The sequence below is a fragment of the Paroedura picta genome, chromosome 2, assembly GCF_049243985.1.
Source record: "Paroedura picta isolate Pp20150507F chromosome 2, Ppicta_v3.0, whole genome shotgun sequence".
In the NCBI taxonomy this organism is placed as follows: Eukaryota; Metazoa; Chordata; class Lepidosauria; order Squamata; family Gekkonidae; genus Paroedura; species Paroedura picta.
The window spans coordinates 37,246,011-37,261,349 of record NC_135370.1 but is presented as its reverse complement, the minus strand read 5'-3'; the positions used below and the strand labels follow the sequence as shown (position 1 = coordinate 37,261,349).

Sequence of the window (15,339 nt, the reverse complement as noted above, 5' to 3'; positions counted from 1 at the left end):
TCTGCAATCACATAGCGGATGTTTCATGGAACTTTGTTTTTATAGGCATTTTATAGAAATGGCCAATTTCTGTGCAACAATATTTTAAGGTTTTCAGTGTATGGCCACCATAGTTCTAGCTGCAGACTTCTGTCTTTCGAAACAATGCTTGTGATTAAATAATGGGAATATATCGTAAAGCATTTAATCATAGTAATTACCACAGGGCCAAATTCTACCACCATTGCTCTGGATGCCACCTATACTTTTCAAGTAATCTCTGAGTCAACGTGCGTAACCAACTCAAGCCGATTCCCTGGTGACTAAAAGCAACAGTTGCTTCTTTCAACCCATGACAGCTGCAAGCTCCACTCTTCTTTCCACACCATCCACCCTAAATTCCAGCTTGTGAAAGTCTGTACCTATATTTAGCCAGCAAGATTAAATTACAGAGGGTTTCAGGCTGGGCGAAGCACGTTGATCTGCCTTTTTGAGGCAGACCTAGGTACTGACCAGAGGGCTCTGACTTCTACCTCCTTGCCCAGCCATTCAACACCATGGATTCCCAAAGAGAACTTACTGAAGAACTTAGACTTTATCAATCCACCCTGCTTCAGGATGGTCTCAGGGAGCTTTTGGAAGAGAAAAAGTTCATTGACTGTTCCCTAAAAGCTGGGGACAGAAGTCTTCCTTGTCACAGGCTGATTCTATCAGCCTGTAGTCCGTATTTCCGTGAGTACTTCTTATCAGAGGAGAGTGAGGAGAAAAAGAAAGAGGTCGTTCTAGACAACGTTGACCCCGGCATCCTGGATATGATCATTAAGTACCTGTATTCTGCCAGCATTGACCTCAACGATGCAAATGTCCAAGATATTTTTGCACTGGCAAGCCGCTTCCAGATTCCCTCTGTTTTCACCGTATGTGTTTCTTACCTTCAGAAGAGACTCGCTGTGGGCAATTGCCTGGCCATCCTTCGGTTAGGACTTCTGCTCGATTGCCCGAGACTCGCGCTGTCTGCCCGTGATTACGTGTCCGATCATTTTGTCCAGATCTGCAAAGAAGAGGACTTCATCCAACTTGCCCCCCATGAGCTCATCTCCGTGATTTCCCCAGACAGCTTGAACATTGAGAAGGAAGAAGTGGTTTTCGAAGCTGTCATGAGGTGGGTCCGATCGGATAAAGAGAACCGGGTGAAGAGCCTTGGGGAGCTGTTTGACTGCATCCGCTTCCGCCTGCTGGAGGAGAAATATTTCAAGGAGCACGTTGAAAAGGATGATGTCATCAAAAGCAACCCGGACCTTTCCAAAAAAATCAAGGTGATCAAAGATGCCTTTGCTGGGAAACTCCCCGAGCCGACTAAAAGCACAGACAAGTCAGCCAAAGGAGAGGTTAACGGTGACGTCGGGGATGAAGACCTGCTCCCTGGCTACCTGAACGATATCCCAAGGCACGGGATGTTTGTCAAAGACCTCATTCTTCTTATTAACGATACTGCTTCGGTGGCTTACGATCCCACGGAGAACGAGTGTTACCTGACAGCTCTGTCAGAACAGATTCCCAGAAATCATTCCAGCATAGTCACTAAACAGAAGCAGATCTATGTGGTGGGAGGACTCTATGTAGACGAAGAGAACAAGGATCAGCCTTTCCAGTCATACTTTTTCCAGGTACATCTTTGTTTGTTTGTTTGTTTCAATAAGTTCTTAGGTCCACGTGCATGACCTATCAAACACTGCCAGTAGAAAGGCACTTCCACCAGCGGAAGCAGGGAGGACCGTTTTAGTGGATTTTCCTCCTCCCACTATAAATACCCACTGTTTTCTGGTACTGTATCGGGGGGGGGGGGGGTGCAGTGGGAGAACAAATGTGGAAAAGTCCTGCTCACAGTTTGCTGGATTTCCACCTGGGGCTTGGATCCACTGGAGCATTTCCGTAGACTGCTACTTGCTCACCTTCCCCCATTTATCTTGGCCCTAAATCCTCAACCACTCTAAAATGCTGCTCTAGTGTAAGCAAGAAAGTCAAGCTCTGTAGGTGGAAAAATTCCTCCACAGAACCCTCCAAGACAATAGCTTTAGTGTTGATCTTTGATATACCACTGACGCCTTTTTCCTCAGTCTCTAGAGAGCCAGTTTGTTGTAGTGGTTAAAAGTACGGACTTCTAATCTGGCATGCCGGGTTCGATTCTCTGCTCCCTCACATGCAGCCAGCTGGGTGACCTTGGGCTCACCACAGCCCTGATAAAGCTGTTCTGACTGAGCAGTAATATCAGGGCTCCCTCAGCCTCACCCACCTCACAGGTTGTCTGTTGCGGGGAGAGGAAAGGTGAGGCGATTGTAAGCTGCTTTGAGCCTCCTTCGGGTAGAGAAAAGCGGCATATAAGAACCAACTCTTTTTCTTCTTCTTCCTCTAGAAACTGTACATTCTCTAGTTTTGTTCTTGTTAGTATTCCTCTTGTTCATATTGTTTTGTGCCAAGAAACTAAAATATATCATTTCTGCCATCATTTTATCCCATAATTTCACACACACACACCCCTCCAAAGCCCACAGTAGCACAATATCTTTTTATTCGGATCAGTAGCATACAGCAATAAGGAAGCTTTTGAGTTCGGCAACATTTGCTCAGGCTGGATGATCAGTATGAGAAAGAAGTGCTAGGGGTGGGGGGAGTCCTCAAAAGCCTACTGGGGTTGATCCTATTAAAAATGCATCACATTGCTTGTTTTGGAATTTTATTTATTTTATTTCTTTAGATTTGTAGGCCACTCCTCCCCAAAAAGGCCTTGAGGCAGCTTACGGCACAGAAAATTGTTACAATAAAACCGTTAAAATCTTTACAAATTTCAATTTAAAACACTAATCTCCCCGACATATATTCTATCACTGAGGCCAGATGTTAAATCGATTTAAAAAATGGTCTATTCATGATGTCAGGGAAGCAGCTCGGGCAGTAGGGAGATCAGGCAGGAGGGCTGTTTCAGATGGTACGTGTGCCACCCTGAGGATCAACCCAATGTCTGGTGGAAGAGTTCTTTCTTGCAGGGCCATCGGAACTTTGGAAGCTCCGGAAAAGCCCAAATCTCTTTTTCTTTAAGTCATCCCCTAAAGTCTTTGAACGCTGCATCCAGGCTACTGTCAGTGCTATAGTACATTGCAGGCCGTCTGATTCCCACCATGATAAGCCACATCCGTTTATGCTTCACTGATACCGTATTGGCCTATGAAACGAATGAGCTAGTAAGGTAAAACTCTTATCCGTTTTATAACAAGATGCTGTATCATGTGCCTCCTACAATACGAATTAATTTTTAATGTGGACTTTGACCTGCCTTTCTTTTACAATTTCGACTTTGCTGTTCTTATTTGCCATTCCCCCCCCCAAAAAAATTAGAAGTCCAGATCAAATGTTTTCTCATGGATACAGAAATTCTGCTTGACATACACGGAGCTCTTTCATCCACAAGGAGTCCCCATTCATTTTAGGAGAGGAAGCAGATCTATGTGGGCATTCCTTTGCCCGTGATGGTCGGATTCCTCTATTGATGGCAAACCCAGACGCATACAGACCTGTCCGTCAAACTAGATGTATATCTTTGGGCAGCCTCCCCATGAGCTATGGAAACATTATCCCTGTAACTTCTGAGAAAGCAGAGCTGGCAAGGAAAGAGGCACAAGATTCTTAATTGCGTTCATGACAACATTTGAAAAAATTCCTCACAGTTGGGTGTTGTAGGGCAAAACTAAGAAGCTACACATGGTAACAAAGTATATGATTTCTATGTTATCTAACTAGTTCCACTTACTGTTACATCAGAAGCAGAAACAAACAATGTTGTGACCTTCCAACAAATATATTCGCGTTTTCTTATTGTGAATTATGGATAGCGGTCAGAAGATTCAGTCTTCCGTGGCTTTGAATGTGGTTTGTTTTGACACCAAAATCTGACCTTTAATACAATGTGCACATGGCCCCTGGTTATAATCTGTGGCCTATGCGGCCATGGCTCAAAACAGTCCTAAATATGATTTTTCTTCTTTGTTTTTAATAATTTACTTTTATTGTAAGAATCTTGATGGGCCTGCATCCCAAAACAGGCATCAATGATATCTCCACCCAACATACACCTCGTTTTCCTAGGTCGTCACTTAGATTTATTGATGAAGTAAGCTCTCCTGAGCTTCTTGGGAAAAGATTAGTTAAAATGCGCTCGATAAGCGATTGAAACCCGTGCCTGGATGCACTGATTCCGTTTGCAAGACTAGCCTTCGGACTGATCTTTATTTTGTATGAACATAGATTGTGTTTTTCTTTGTTGGAATTGGTCAGTCATGCAAATCCTTGCCCGCAGTCATGGACTAGGGCTAGTATGTTGAGTTTATTTTTCACAGCAAAAGGTGACATCGTGGTTCATGGTTTTATTTGGCTGCCAAATCACGCTCTCTTCTTGTCAAGGCATTTCTCAAGAGCAGAGAGTGGATCATGGTACAGATTGTCTCCTTTTAAACTGGCTATTATTTATTTATTTGATTTATTCCCCACCACTCCCGAGGAAGGCATGTGGCAGGTGACAAAAGTCCAATAAAAACCAATTCAGCAAATTTATGAGATAAACATTCATATTCCTGTTTACGTGCCCCATCCTAACTGGTCAAAATGGTTCTCTCTCTCTTTTTTTTGGAGTGGTCACAGTGTTTAGTGAAAAGCCTGCCCTGCCCCCATTGGCTCAGCCTAGTCTGAAATAGCAACATTTGAACACCGGTTTATTGCTTGTTTGACAAAGAGAAGAATATTTAGGGAAAGTATGTAGGGTCAAGTTTGGACAAAAAAAAATATTTAGGGTGAAGTCTGAACTACCTAAGAGCCTCTTGTGGTGCAGAGTGGTAAGGCAGCAGAAATGCTAGCTGAAGCTGTCTGTCCATGAGGCTGGGAGTTCGATCCCAGCAGCCGGCTCAAGGTTGACTCAGCCTTCCATCCTTCCGAGGTCGGTAAAATGAGTACCCAGCTTGCTGGGGGGTAAACGGTAATGACTGGGGAAGGCACTGGCAAACCACCCCGTATTGAGTCTGCCATGAAAACACTGCAGGGCGTCACCCCAAGGGTCAGACATGACTCGGTGCTTGCACAGGGGATACCTTTACCTTTACGTGAACTACATGAAGTGGCAAATTTATTTATTTAAAACATTTTTATTCTGCCTTTCTACTCATTTAGCATCCCCAAGGCAGCAAACAATAACACGTTTGAACATTAAAACACCATTTACAGTTATAACATAATTCAGTAAAAACATATAAATAACAACCTGTAACAACAAACCAAGGGAGAAAGGCCCGTAACAGTTACTGAGGATATGCCAAGCAAAACCAAAAAAGTCTTCACCTGCTGGCGGAAGACACAGGTAGAGGAAGACTGAATACTCTCCCTGGGGCACCATGACTGAGAAGGCCCTTTCTTGGGTTGCTACCTGTCTAGCCTCAGATAGCAAAGGCACCTGAGGTAGGGCTGCCAGAGATGAGCAGAATGAACAGGTAGGTTCTTCAGCCCCAAGCCATACAGGGTTTTAAAGGCCAAATCCCCAGGCCTTGACTTGAGCTCAGAAGCCAATTGGAAGTGAATATAGATAGAACAAGACTAAAGTGACATGATCCCTATGAGCCGCTTCAGTCAACACGCTGGTTGCAGCATTCTGCACCAACTGCCACTTCTTGATAGTCTTCAAGGGCAGCACCACAAAGAGTACATTGAAGAAGAGTTAGTTTTATACCCCGCTTTTCATGCCCAAAGGGGTCTCAAAGCAGCTTACAATTGCCTTGCCTTCTTCTCTTCACAACAGCCACCCTGTGAGGTAAGTGGGACTGAGAGGTCTACAACTGTCTGTGACTATGTCACCCAATATGGAGGAGTGGGGAATCAAACCTAGTTCTCCAGATGAGAGGCTGATGCTCTTAACCACGATTTTTATCTAGATGTTGCCAGATCATGTAGCACAGTAACAAGACCTTTCCCATCCAGGCAAGGCCACAGCTGGTTCTCCAGCCAAACCTAGTAAAAAGCCCTTTGGCCACTGCTGGTGTGATGAAGGTCAGAATTTGTTATCCAACAGGAGACTCAGGTCCAGCAGCACCCCCAAGCTCCATACCTGCTGCTTTGGGGGTAGATGGGTTTGATATGTTCCAGCTAATAATATGCTCAGTATAGAGCAGTGATTGTCTAAACCAGGGGTAGTCAAACTGCGGCCCTCCAGATGTCCATGGACTACAATTCCCAGGAGCCCCCTGCCAGCGTTCGCTGGCAGGGGGCTCCTGGGAATTGTAGTCCATGGACATCTGGAGGGCCCCAGTTTGACTACCCCTGGTCTAAACAGATACCAACAATTATAGCAGTTGGGGGTGGTGAGCTGATTTCATTTCTAGGTCTCCTTAAAAAGTTATGTGATTGGAACAGTTCTTTGTTTGTTTGTTTTGGTTTTATTGTGTACTGTTTTCTATTGTGTGTTTTATCTGACTGCTTCTGAATTTTGAAAAAAGCTGGACACCATCTCTGCCGAGTGGAACGGTCTTCCTCCGCTGCCCTCAGCTAGATGCCTTTTTGGACTGGGAGAATCAGAGAACAAAATCTATGTCATTGCAGGCAAGGATCTCCAAACCGAAGAGTCTCTGGATTCAGTATTATGCTATGATCCCACGTACGTTGCCTAACGTCCTGTATATTGAGGCTTTTGATAGGTTTTTGGCTGAACAGGAACGCCTCACCCATCTCCCCTTTCATTCTAGGTCGCTCAAATGGAATGAGGTCAAAAAGCTCCCAATCAAAGTGTACGGTCATGCTACAGCTTCACATAATGGAATAATATATTGTCTTGGAGGAAAGACTGATGATAAGTGAGTACGTGCAAGTTCAGTGGGGGGGGATCACTGTTTGGGTTCGATTCTGCACTCCTCCACATGCAGCCAGCTGGGTGACCTTGGGCTCGACATGGCACTGATAAAGCTGTCATGACTGAGCTGTGATGTCAGGGCGCTCTCAGCCTCACCCACCCCACAGGGTGTCTGTTGTGGGGAGAGGAAAGGGAAGGCGACTGTAAGCCGCTTTGAGCCTCCTTCGGGTAGAGAAAAGCGACATATAAGAACCAACTCTTCTCATAAAAACTGCCCCTGTTTCAAAATCCTAGTTAATGTTAGCTACGACTAAAACTGGGACCAATTGATCACTTTATTATTTATTTATTTTATTTATTTATTTAGATTTATATACCGCCGGGAGGAATTTGCAGCAAAGAGAACAACTCTGCCAGATTATATATAATGGCATAGTTAGGAAATTGTGCACCCAGATGTTTTCTCCCACTCCTGCTGTTCCAGGATTGGGTCATTTTCCTACTGGAAACCCTTTCCAAGTCTGAAAGGTTTTGCTCCTCTAAATTAACAATGTTTTTCAGCATCTTGAGGTGAGAGATGCTGTTGCTAGCCTTCTTTTGCAGAGATTGCAGTCTTCTCTCTGGCTGAGTAGTTCTATTTCTTAAGCAGATCAATTGATGTGCACCAAGTTAAATGCATAAATGAACTGGACACATTTTGGTTGTCCTGCATTCAGAACATAGATGTGGGCAATCAGTTTTAACTCATTTTTATAGTGTTGTATATTTTTGTTATACTGCTGTAGAGTTTAGTTATATGTGGTGTGTAGCTGTGTTGGTCTGAGGCAGCAGAACAAAGTTTGAATCTAGGGGTGCCTTTAAGACTGACCAGGTTTTATTCAAAGTATGTATCTGAAGAAGGATGTGTGCACACAAAGGCTTCTACTTTGAATAAAACTTGGTGGGTCTTAAAGATGTCACACCGTAGTCAGGTTTTAGTTATATGGAGTTTTTTCCTCCCAGTTTTAATATTTGTTGTTGTTGTTGTTGTTGTTGTTGATGTTGATGTTTAAGCTAGGTACTTTATTGGTTTGTCTTGTATTTGTTAATAATAATTTTTAAAAGTCTATCATTTTTTTTAGATATTCTATATATTTTTATTATACTTATTATTGTATTCATAATACATACAGCATAATAATTACCAAAATAGGTTTTGTCGATGTATATAACTATTTGTGTAATTGTTTTAATGTGGAGTTCATGCTACTATTAGATTAACTCACGTATATTAAAAATAAATAAATAAACAATAGTAAAAAGTCTTTTCAAGTTTTTTTTGTTTGTTTGTTTGACTTACGATACTTGGGAGCTGTTCCTAAGGTCTCTTCTTCATTTCCGCAGGAAATGCACTAACAGAGTGTTTGTATACAATTCCAAGAGGGGAGACTGGCGTGACCTTCCCCCCATGAAAGTGGCACGCTCTATGTTTGGCGTTGCTGTCCATAAAGGTAAAATTGTGATTGCAGGTGGCGTAACCGAAGAAGGCCTCTCGGCTTCTGTGGAAGCATTTGATCTCACCACTAACAAGTGAGCACCTTATTCATTTTCATTACTTAAATGCAGTGGTCCGCAACCTTTTTTAGGCTGCGGACCAGTGGGTGGGGGAGGGCGATCCGGCAGCTGCGCATGTGCAGCTGCACATGCGCGTTTGCGCCATGTGCATATGCAAACGAGGATGCACAGCCGTTTTACGCATGCGTGTCAGGTCAGCACATGCGCACTTGCGCCCTGTGCGGCCACAAACGCACATGCGTGGACCAGCCGCGCATGCGCGTTTGCGCCGGCAGCTGTGCTTCCCTTTCCCCCCCTCCCGCAAAAAGAAGCTTGCCGGGCCGTAAGTTAATCAGCCGCTTTGGCAGCCAATTTGCTTGCGGCCTGGGAAGTTTCTCATTGCAGGGGGAGGGGCGGGGAGAGGTCCCCGGTGGTTGGGGACCACTGCCTTAAACTATATCATTTTAGGAATGTTAGACTGCCTGATTTTGTTCCATAACCTTTCAATAATTTTGTTAAGCAGTTGCTAATTTAAATGAGATTTTAAATGAGAATTTAAATGTTTAATTCATTTGGACACAAAAGCACTTAGGTTTAGGTGGATTTGCCTTATTTAGACTTATTGAATCTGGGTTTCTTCTTGTGGATTTTCTAGATATTTCATTAGGTCTCCCCCTCCAGTTTGTTTATTTAAAATGTTGTTAGTATATAGCAGCAAAGTAAAGCAGGAGTCTAATTGCACCTTAAAAAACTAACAAAATTTATTCCAGGCAAAGTTTTTATGAGTTAGCACTCACTTTATCCAGTGCAGTGCTCCCAAACGTTAGCTGTTCTATGATACATTTATTATCATCCTCACACTTCAAAATAGGGTCAGCTGAAATCTGTGCGAGGCTTCCAAATGAATGGTTCTGATACATGTGGGCATTTAAGAATCCATCTGTTTGAAGGTGTGGCAACTCCCAACCCATCTAGATTAAAAGCGAGCCTGGATCTAGTGCCCTAAACGGCTGACGATTGTCAATAGAAACTGAGCACACCACCACAAGCGCTAAATGCATAAGCTTATGTGCTAACAACACTATCCTTTAAACAATTTTCAAAGCTATAATAGTTCAAGCCTAAGATGCTACCTGTTGGCTGTTTAGTAATCTGTCTCCATGTATTTTGTACTGGTGGAACGCTATATTTTGATTTTGATTGAAAACATTTTACAGCCATTTTCCCTATAAGTGATAAATAACCTCCATTAAAATGAACATAACATGGGTGTGTTGTTTATTTACTCTTTTCCGCTGAGAAAACCACCCTGACTTGTATGGGAGGGCTGTTTAAAAATCTAATAAATAAATAAAATACATTTATGATTAATGCATCCCAAATTTCACCACTCTTATATTCTCTTCAAAATGTACAGTCTGATACAGGAACCTAGTGGCTTACAATATGTTTGCAAGAATAACAGTAGGATAATATTGCCATATAATAATAATAAAATAATATTGCCATCAGACATAAATCAGATCATAATTTTCAGTGTCTTCTGGAGTTTGTTTTACAGTATTTGCTGGCGTATGAGACTACTTTTCCCCCCTGAAAAACATGCCTCCAAGTGGGGGGGTCGTCCTATACGCCGGGTGCACTTCAGTTGGGATAGACATAGCTGCCCATAGTGGCCCATAGTACTGTAATGTAATGTAACAAACTATATTTTGAGTGGAAATGTTGGGGGGGTCGTCTTATACGCCCAGTCGTCTTATACGGCGGCAAATATGGTAGATATGACTTTTTGGTACATAATCCCAGGGGACAAAAACCAACCCTTTTAAACTGAACGTGATGTTTGTTAAATTACAGATGGGAAGTGATGCCTGAGTTCCCACAGGAGAGAAGCTCTATCAGTTTAGTTGATCTGGCTGGATCCTTGTACGCTATTGGTGGTTTCGCTATGGTCCAACTGGAATCTAAGGAATTTGCACCCAGTGAGGTTACAGATATCTGGAAGTAAGTTCTGCTTTGGTATTATGATGGTAATGATGAATGGTCACAGTCCGGTATTGGACTGGGAGATGGTGTTCTGCAGTTCAAGATCTCACCAAGGCTACACGTCTGACGTTAGCTTTAAGGTGGAACTGTGTGGAAGACCTCCAGGTTGTCACCAACAATTTATCACTCAAAGTGATGACTCCCTAAACTGTGCTTTCCTACCTGTGCCACATAATCCGATAAATGGTGCAATCTGTCACAGAGATGAAGAACTCAACACTCTGATACAGTTTTCTCCAGCAGTCTCATGTATTCTGTAGGTCAGGGGTAGTCAACCTGTGGTCCTCCAGATGTCCATGGACTACAATTCCCATGAGCCCCTGCCAGCAAATTCCAGCAGAATTGTAGTCCATGGACATCTGGAGGACCACAGGTTGACTACCCCTGCTGTAGGTGATCAATTTAACACTTAGTCATAGAATCATAGAATAACGGAGTTGGAAGGGACCTCCAGGGTCATCTCATCCAACCCCCAGCATAATGCAGGAAACTCACAACTACCTACTCACCTACAGTGACCCAATATCATGCCCCCGAATGATGTCCCCCCCAAAATAGAATCCCTGGCCAGTCTGGCCTGGAGAAAATTCGCCTCCCGACCCCAAAGTGGTGATCGGCATTTCAAGGGCATGCAAGAAAGGGCCCCAAGTGACACCACCCTTCCTGCCCCCTCACTCACAATCTGATATTAATGTAACGCAGAATTCTAGAACCGAAATCCTGAGCTCCTTGAAACGCTCAGTTGATCAAAGTGCACTTTTAAAGGAAAGAGCTGGAAGGGATGGGGCAATAGCTGCAGGGCTTGCAGATCTAGCATGTTATTGAATCTTGCCTCTGCAGATACGACAGCGAGAAGAAAGAGTGGTGCGGCATGCTGAAAGAAATCCGCTACGCTTCCGGAGCCTCTTGTCTCTCCGTCGGCCTGAATATGTTTAAACTATCGAAGCTGTAAAACTGAAAGGCTGATGGCTTAAATAGAATGATTTATTTTTAAACGTCCTCTGTTTCTGTTGTGAACAGAGAGTCGTAATAAAATGCTATTCAATAAGGGATCTGTCTTAAAGTGGTTTGCTTCTGTAAGTACCAAAATGCTCCCCACCCCCATGTTTTTACTAACAGTTTGAATTTGAAGTAAATTCTGCTGTAACACTGAATAAAATTTATAATTTTAAAGCCTTTAACCCTTCTATGTGTGTCTGTGCTGTCGCTATTATTCTCGCATACACATTTTTACGTTGCCTCCCAGGAGGTTTAGTTGCCCCCCCCCCCACACACACACACACACACACATCATGTAATGATTTGACCTTGACCATCCATGACCCTGTGGTACAATCAATCTCACTTATTGGGCAGACACAGAAGCCCCTCTAAGGCAAGGAGATGACCTTTCAGCATCCTAATTACATATGTTCAGTGGCTTCATATACATCCGGGGTCCCTATTGTGGCAACAGTGAGTGCCATTGCACCTAAAGGATTTTAGAAAGTGGGCAGGGCTTTTTCCCAGGAAGCCTTCTGATTGGCTACTGGAGATTTGATTATTTGTGCAGATGTACAAAAATGTTTCTGTTTCACTGTGTGACTGAAGAAAAGCTGCGGCAGCCATTTTGTGGCGGCATCAGAATTCCTAGGGTGTTCAGCAGTTCAAAAAAGAACCCCTTATATGAAGAAGAGTTGGGTTTTGTATGCCACTTTTCTCTACCCGAAGGAGTCTCAAAGCGGTTTACATTCACCTTCCCTTTCCTCTCCCCACAACAGACACCCTGTGAGGTGGGTGAGGCTGAGAAAGCCCTGATATTCCTACTCAGAACAGCTTTATCAGTGCTGTGGTGAGCCCAAGGTCACCCAGCTGGCTGCATGTCGGGGAATCAAATCCAGCTCGCCAGATTAGAAGTCCGCACTCCTACCCACTACACCAAACTGGCTCTGTGTTAACTGAATTATTTCCTAACTCTGTAAAGTAAAAAACAAGAAATGGGATATCACTTTATTTTGCCAGTCTCTCTAATGTTTACACCCACTTCATAGTCCTTTATGCTTATTGTACAAGCACTGGAGTTTTAGCTTTCTAGGCCTACTTTAGAATAATATACTTTCAATTAAACTATGCCAACAGGGGGAGGTGGGAGCCAGTCTTGCTGTGGCTGGTCTCCTTTCTCCAAGGTCCGGAATAGAGAATTGCTAGTGCAGAGGAACAATTGTGCCACTGCCAACTCTCATGCCGGTTACCACAGGGTACTATCATCTCCCCAATACTATTCAGCATCTTCATGTGCCCTTTAGGCCATACTGTCTGGGGGTTTGGGCTTGAGTGTCCAGTATGCGGATAACAGCCAGTTCTACCTGTTAATGAATGGCTGGCCGAATACTTCACCTGAATCCTTGACCCGGAGTCTGGGAATCACAATTGAGTGGCTCCAGCAAAGCTGCCTGAAGCTCAACTCCCTGAAGATGGACCAGAACAGGAAGCACGCCTCCCCTGCCTTGACAGGGTGCAGCTGCAAGCTTTATATCCTGTCAGAAATTTGGAGGTGATCCTTCATACTTCCCTTATTATGGAGGTGCAGATCACAAAAGTCGCTCATCATGAATTTTTCCATCTACGCCAAATAAAGCTTCTAGTGCCCTACCTGGCCTCAGAACACCTAGCCACAGTGATCCACATGATGGTCACCTCTAGGCTAGATTACTGTAACTTGTTTTGTGCATGACCACCCTTGTCCCTGATCCAGAAATTATAACTGGTCCTTCAGCTCTTGTTGAGGGTTGCTATAAGAACATTCCCCTTACACTGAGACAATGTTTTTGTGGGAGTGGCGAAATTGATCCAAGAGAGCATATATTGTTCCACTGCCCTGCTTATGTAGACATTCGTAGCCACTTGACTGAACCACTCCTTAAAAAGTTGCCAGAACCTCATGATGTAGATCGAGCAAAGAGGCTGCTAAGTGATGGGTCCCCCCAGGTGACAACTCAGTTTTGTGCCGCTGCCATAAAAATCGGATGCTCTAAAGTAGCATAATTTTAAGTTCTATGTTTTAAATTGTATTATATTAAATGACCATATTCTTTTGGTCTTTTATGTATTAACTTCATATAACTTGGTCTGAACGACTGTAATATAGTTAGAGTTGAAAATTGAATTGAAAAAAAATATATAGCCGATCCGGAATACAGCTGCCCAGGTCCTTACAAGGACCCTGCGGAAAGCCCACATTTGACCTCTGCTTCATCAGCTGTACTGGCTGCTAGTCAAGTTCTGGATCAGGTTCAAGGTGTTGATTCTAACCTTCAGGGCCCTACCCAGTCTGGGACCTGTGTCCCTGAGGGCCTGCCTCTCCGAGTACACCCTCCCCAAAGAGCACCCTACTCTGCCAATTCCAATCTGTTGGTGGTTCCCGACTCCAGATGAGTGCACTTGCCCCTGGCTCCAGCATGATGGAATAAACTGCCTGCAGAGATCCTGGCTCCACTGGAACTGCCAAAATACCATGGGACCTGCAAAACCTCTCTCTTCCACCAGGCACACGGTTGAAGCCTCCCCCCAAGCCAGGGTAAAGGTAAAGGTATCCCCTGTGCAAGCACCGAGTCATGTCTGACCCTTGGGGTGACGCCCTCTAGCGTTTTCATGGCAGACTCAATACGGGGTGGCCTTGCCAGTGCCTTCCCCAGTCATTACCGTTTACCCCCCAGCAAGCTGGGTACTCATTTTACCGACCTCGGAAGGATGGAAGGCTGAGTCAACCTTGAGCCGGCTGCTGGGATTGAACTCCCAGCCTCATGGGCAAAGCTTTCAGACGGCTGCCTTACCACTCTGCACCACAAGAGGCTCTGGGTATATAAATCTAAATTGTAAACCCATTGGATCCCAGGCTTTTAGGGCTGCATCAGAGTACGTTTCTTAAGTTGGTTTTTATATGCCACCTTATTCTAACCGAAGGAGTCTCAAAGTGGATTACAATCTCCTTCCCTTCCCTTTTAAATGATTTTAAAAGTGTAAAAAGATTTATCCATTTTATGTATGGGTTTTTCTTAATGTTGTCCGTCGCCCCGAGACTCTTGCTGGAGAGGGGCATCCAAAAAAGGATATCATTTGCTGAGTGCCGAGAGGGGTAGCCATCTGAAATTCTGCAGCTGTTAGCAACTTGCCGACATTAGAAAGCCAAAGGGCACACCAAGAAATCAATGCCTCGTATTTGAGGAAATAGTTCGCCCCTCTACAAAGGCCAAGAAGCCTGTGGTTGTCACTCAGAATGCCCCGCTTAGTAACGTCTCTTTTGGGCGCTTTCAATAGCGCGAGCAGCAGCAGCCTCTCCCCAGGCGAGGGAGAAAAGGTTGTGATGCCTGAGTCACTTCTTTGCCCTGCCTTTAATATCCTGGCTGATCCTGACACACCTTAAACCAATTAGCAAAGGAAGCCCATTCTTAAGGAGTCTGTGTTCTGCCTCAGTGCTTTATTTCCTTTAAATGTAAAATGAGACCTATATGAAAATCCTCCTAAATGCACTGAGTCCTGGGGATATTATACACAACAGGAAACATCGCAAAAAGCCTTGGAAAAAAGATGATTTTTAAAAATTCTCCGTGTGGCACCATTTTCACCACAGAAAATCCACCGTAGTATTTTTGATTATGCATTGTCCTCCCCCCTCATAGTGGTGAGTGCACTAGCTTTACTTATTTCTTATATTTATACTAGAGGCCAAGCCCATTGCATTCAGGAATACAACAGGCACTAGATTGGGGGTGGGGGAAGAACTCTATGGATGGCCTCTCTCTACCCCCCCCCAGGACATAGAAAGGTTGCAGGCCCCCAGGAAGGGAACTCACCGGCAGCTCTGATGTGAAAGGGATCTGCATAAATGAACTGGACAGTGGGAAAGATTATAGTGTTGATAT

The 15,339-nt window shown here is 44.1% G+C and overlaps 1 protein-coding gene across 1 annotated transcript; it reads left to right on the top strand.

Annotated features, from left to right (window-relative positions):
- Positions 1-448: 448 nt before the first annotated feature.
- On the top strand, positions 449-11,619 carry KLHL41 (kelch like family member 41). The gene is made up of 6 exons (XM_077319788.1): positions 449-1,646; positions 6,510-6,667; positions 6,756-6,863; positions 8,243-8,428; positions 10,250-10,396; positions 11,279-11,619. Exons 1-6 carry the CDS (start codon positions 537-539, stop codon positions 11,388-11,390), a joined length of 1,821 nt encoding a protein of 606 aa, XP_077175903.1. The 5' UTR covers positions 449-536; the 3' UTR covers positions 11,391-11,619.
- The last annotated feature ends 3,720 nt before the right edge of the window (positions 11,620-15,339 follow it).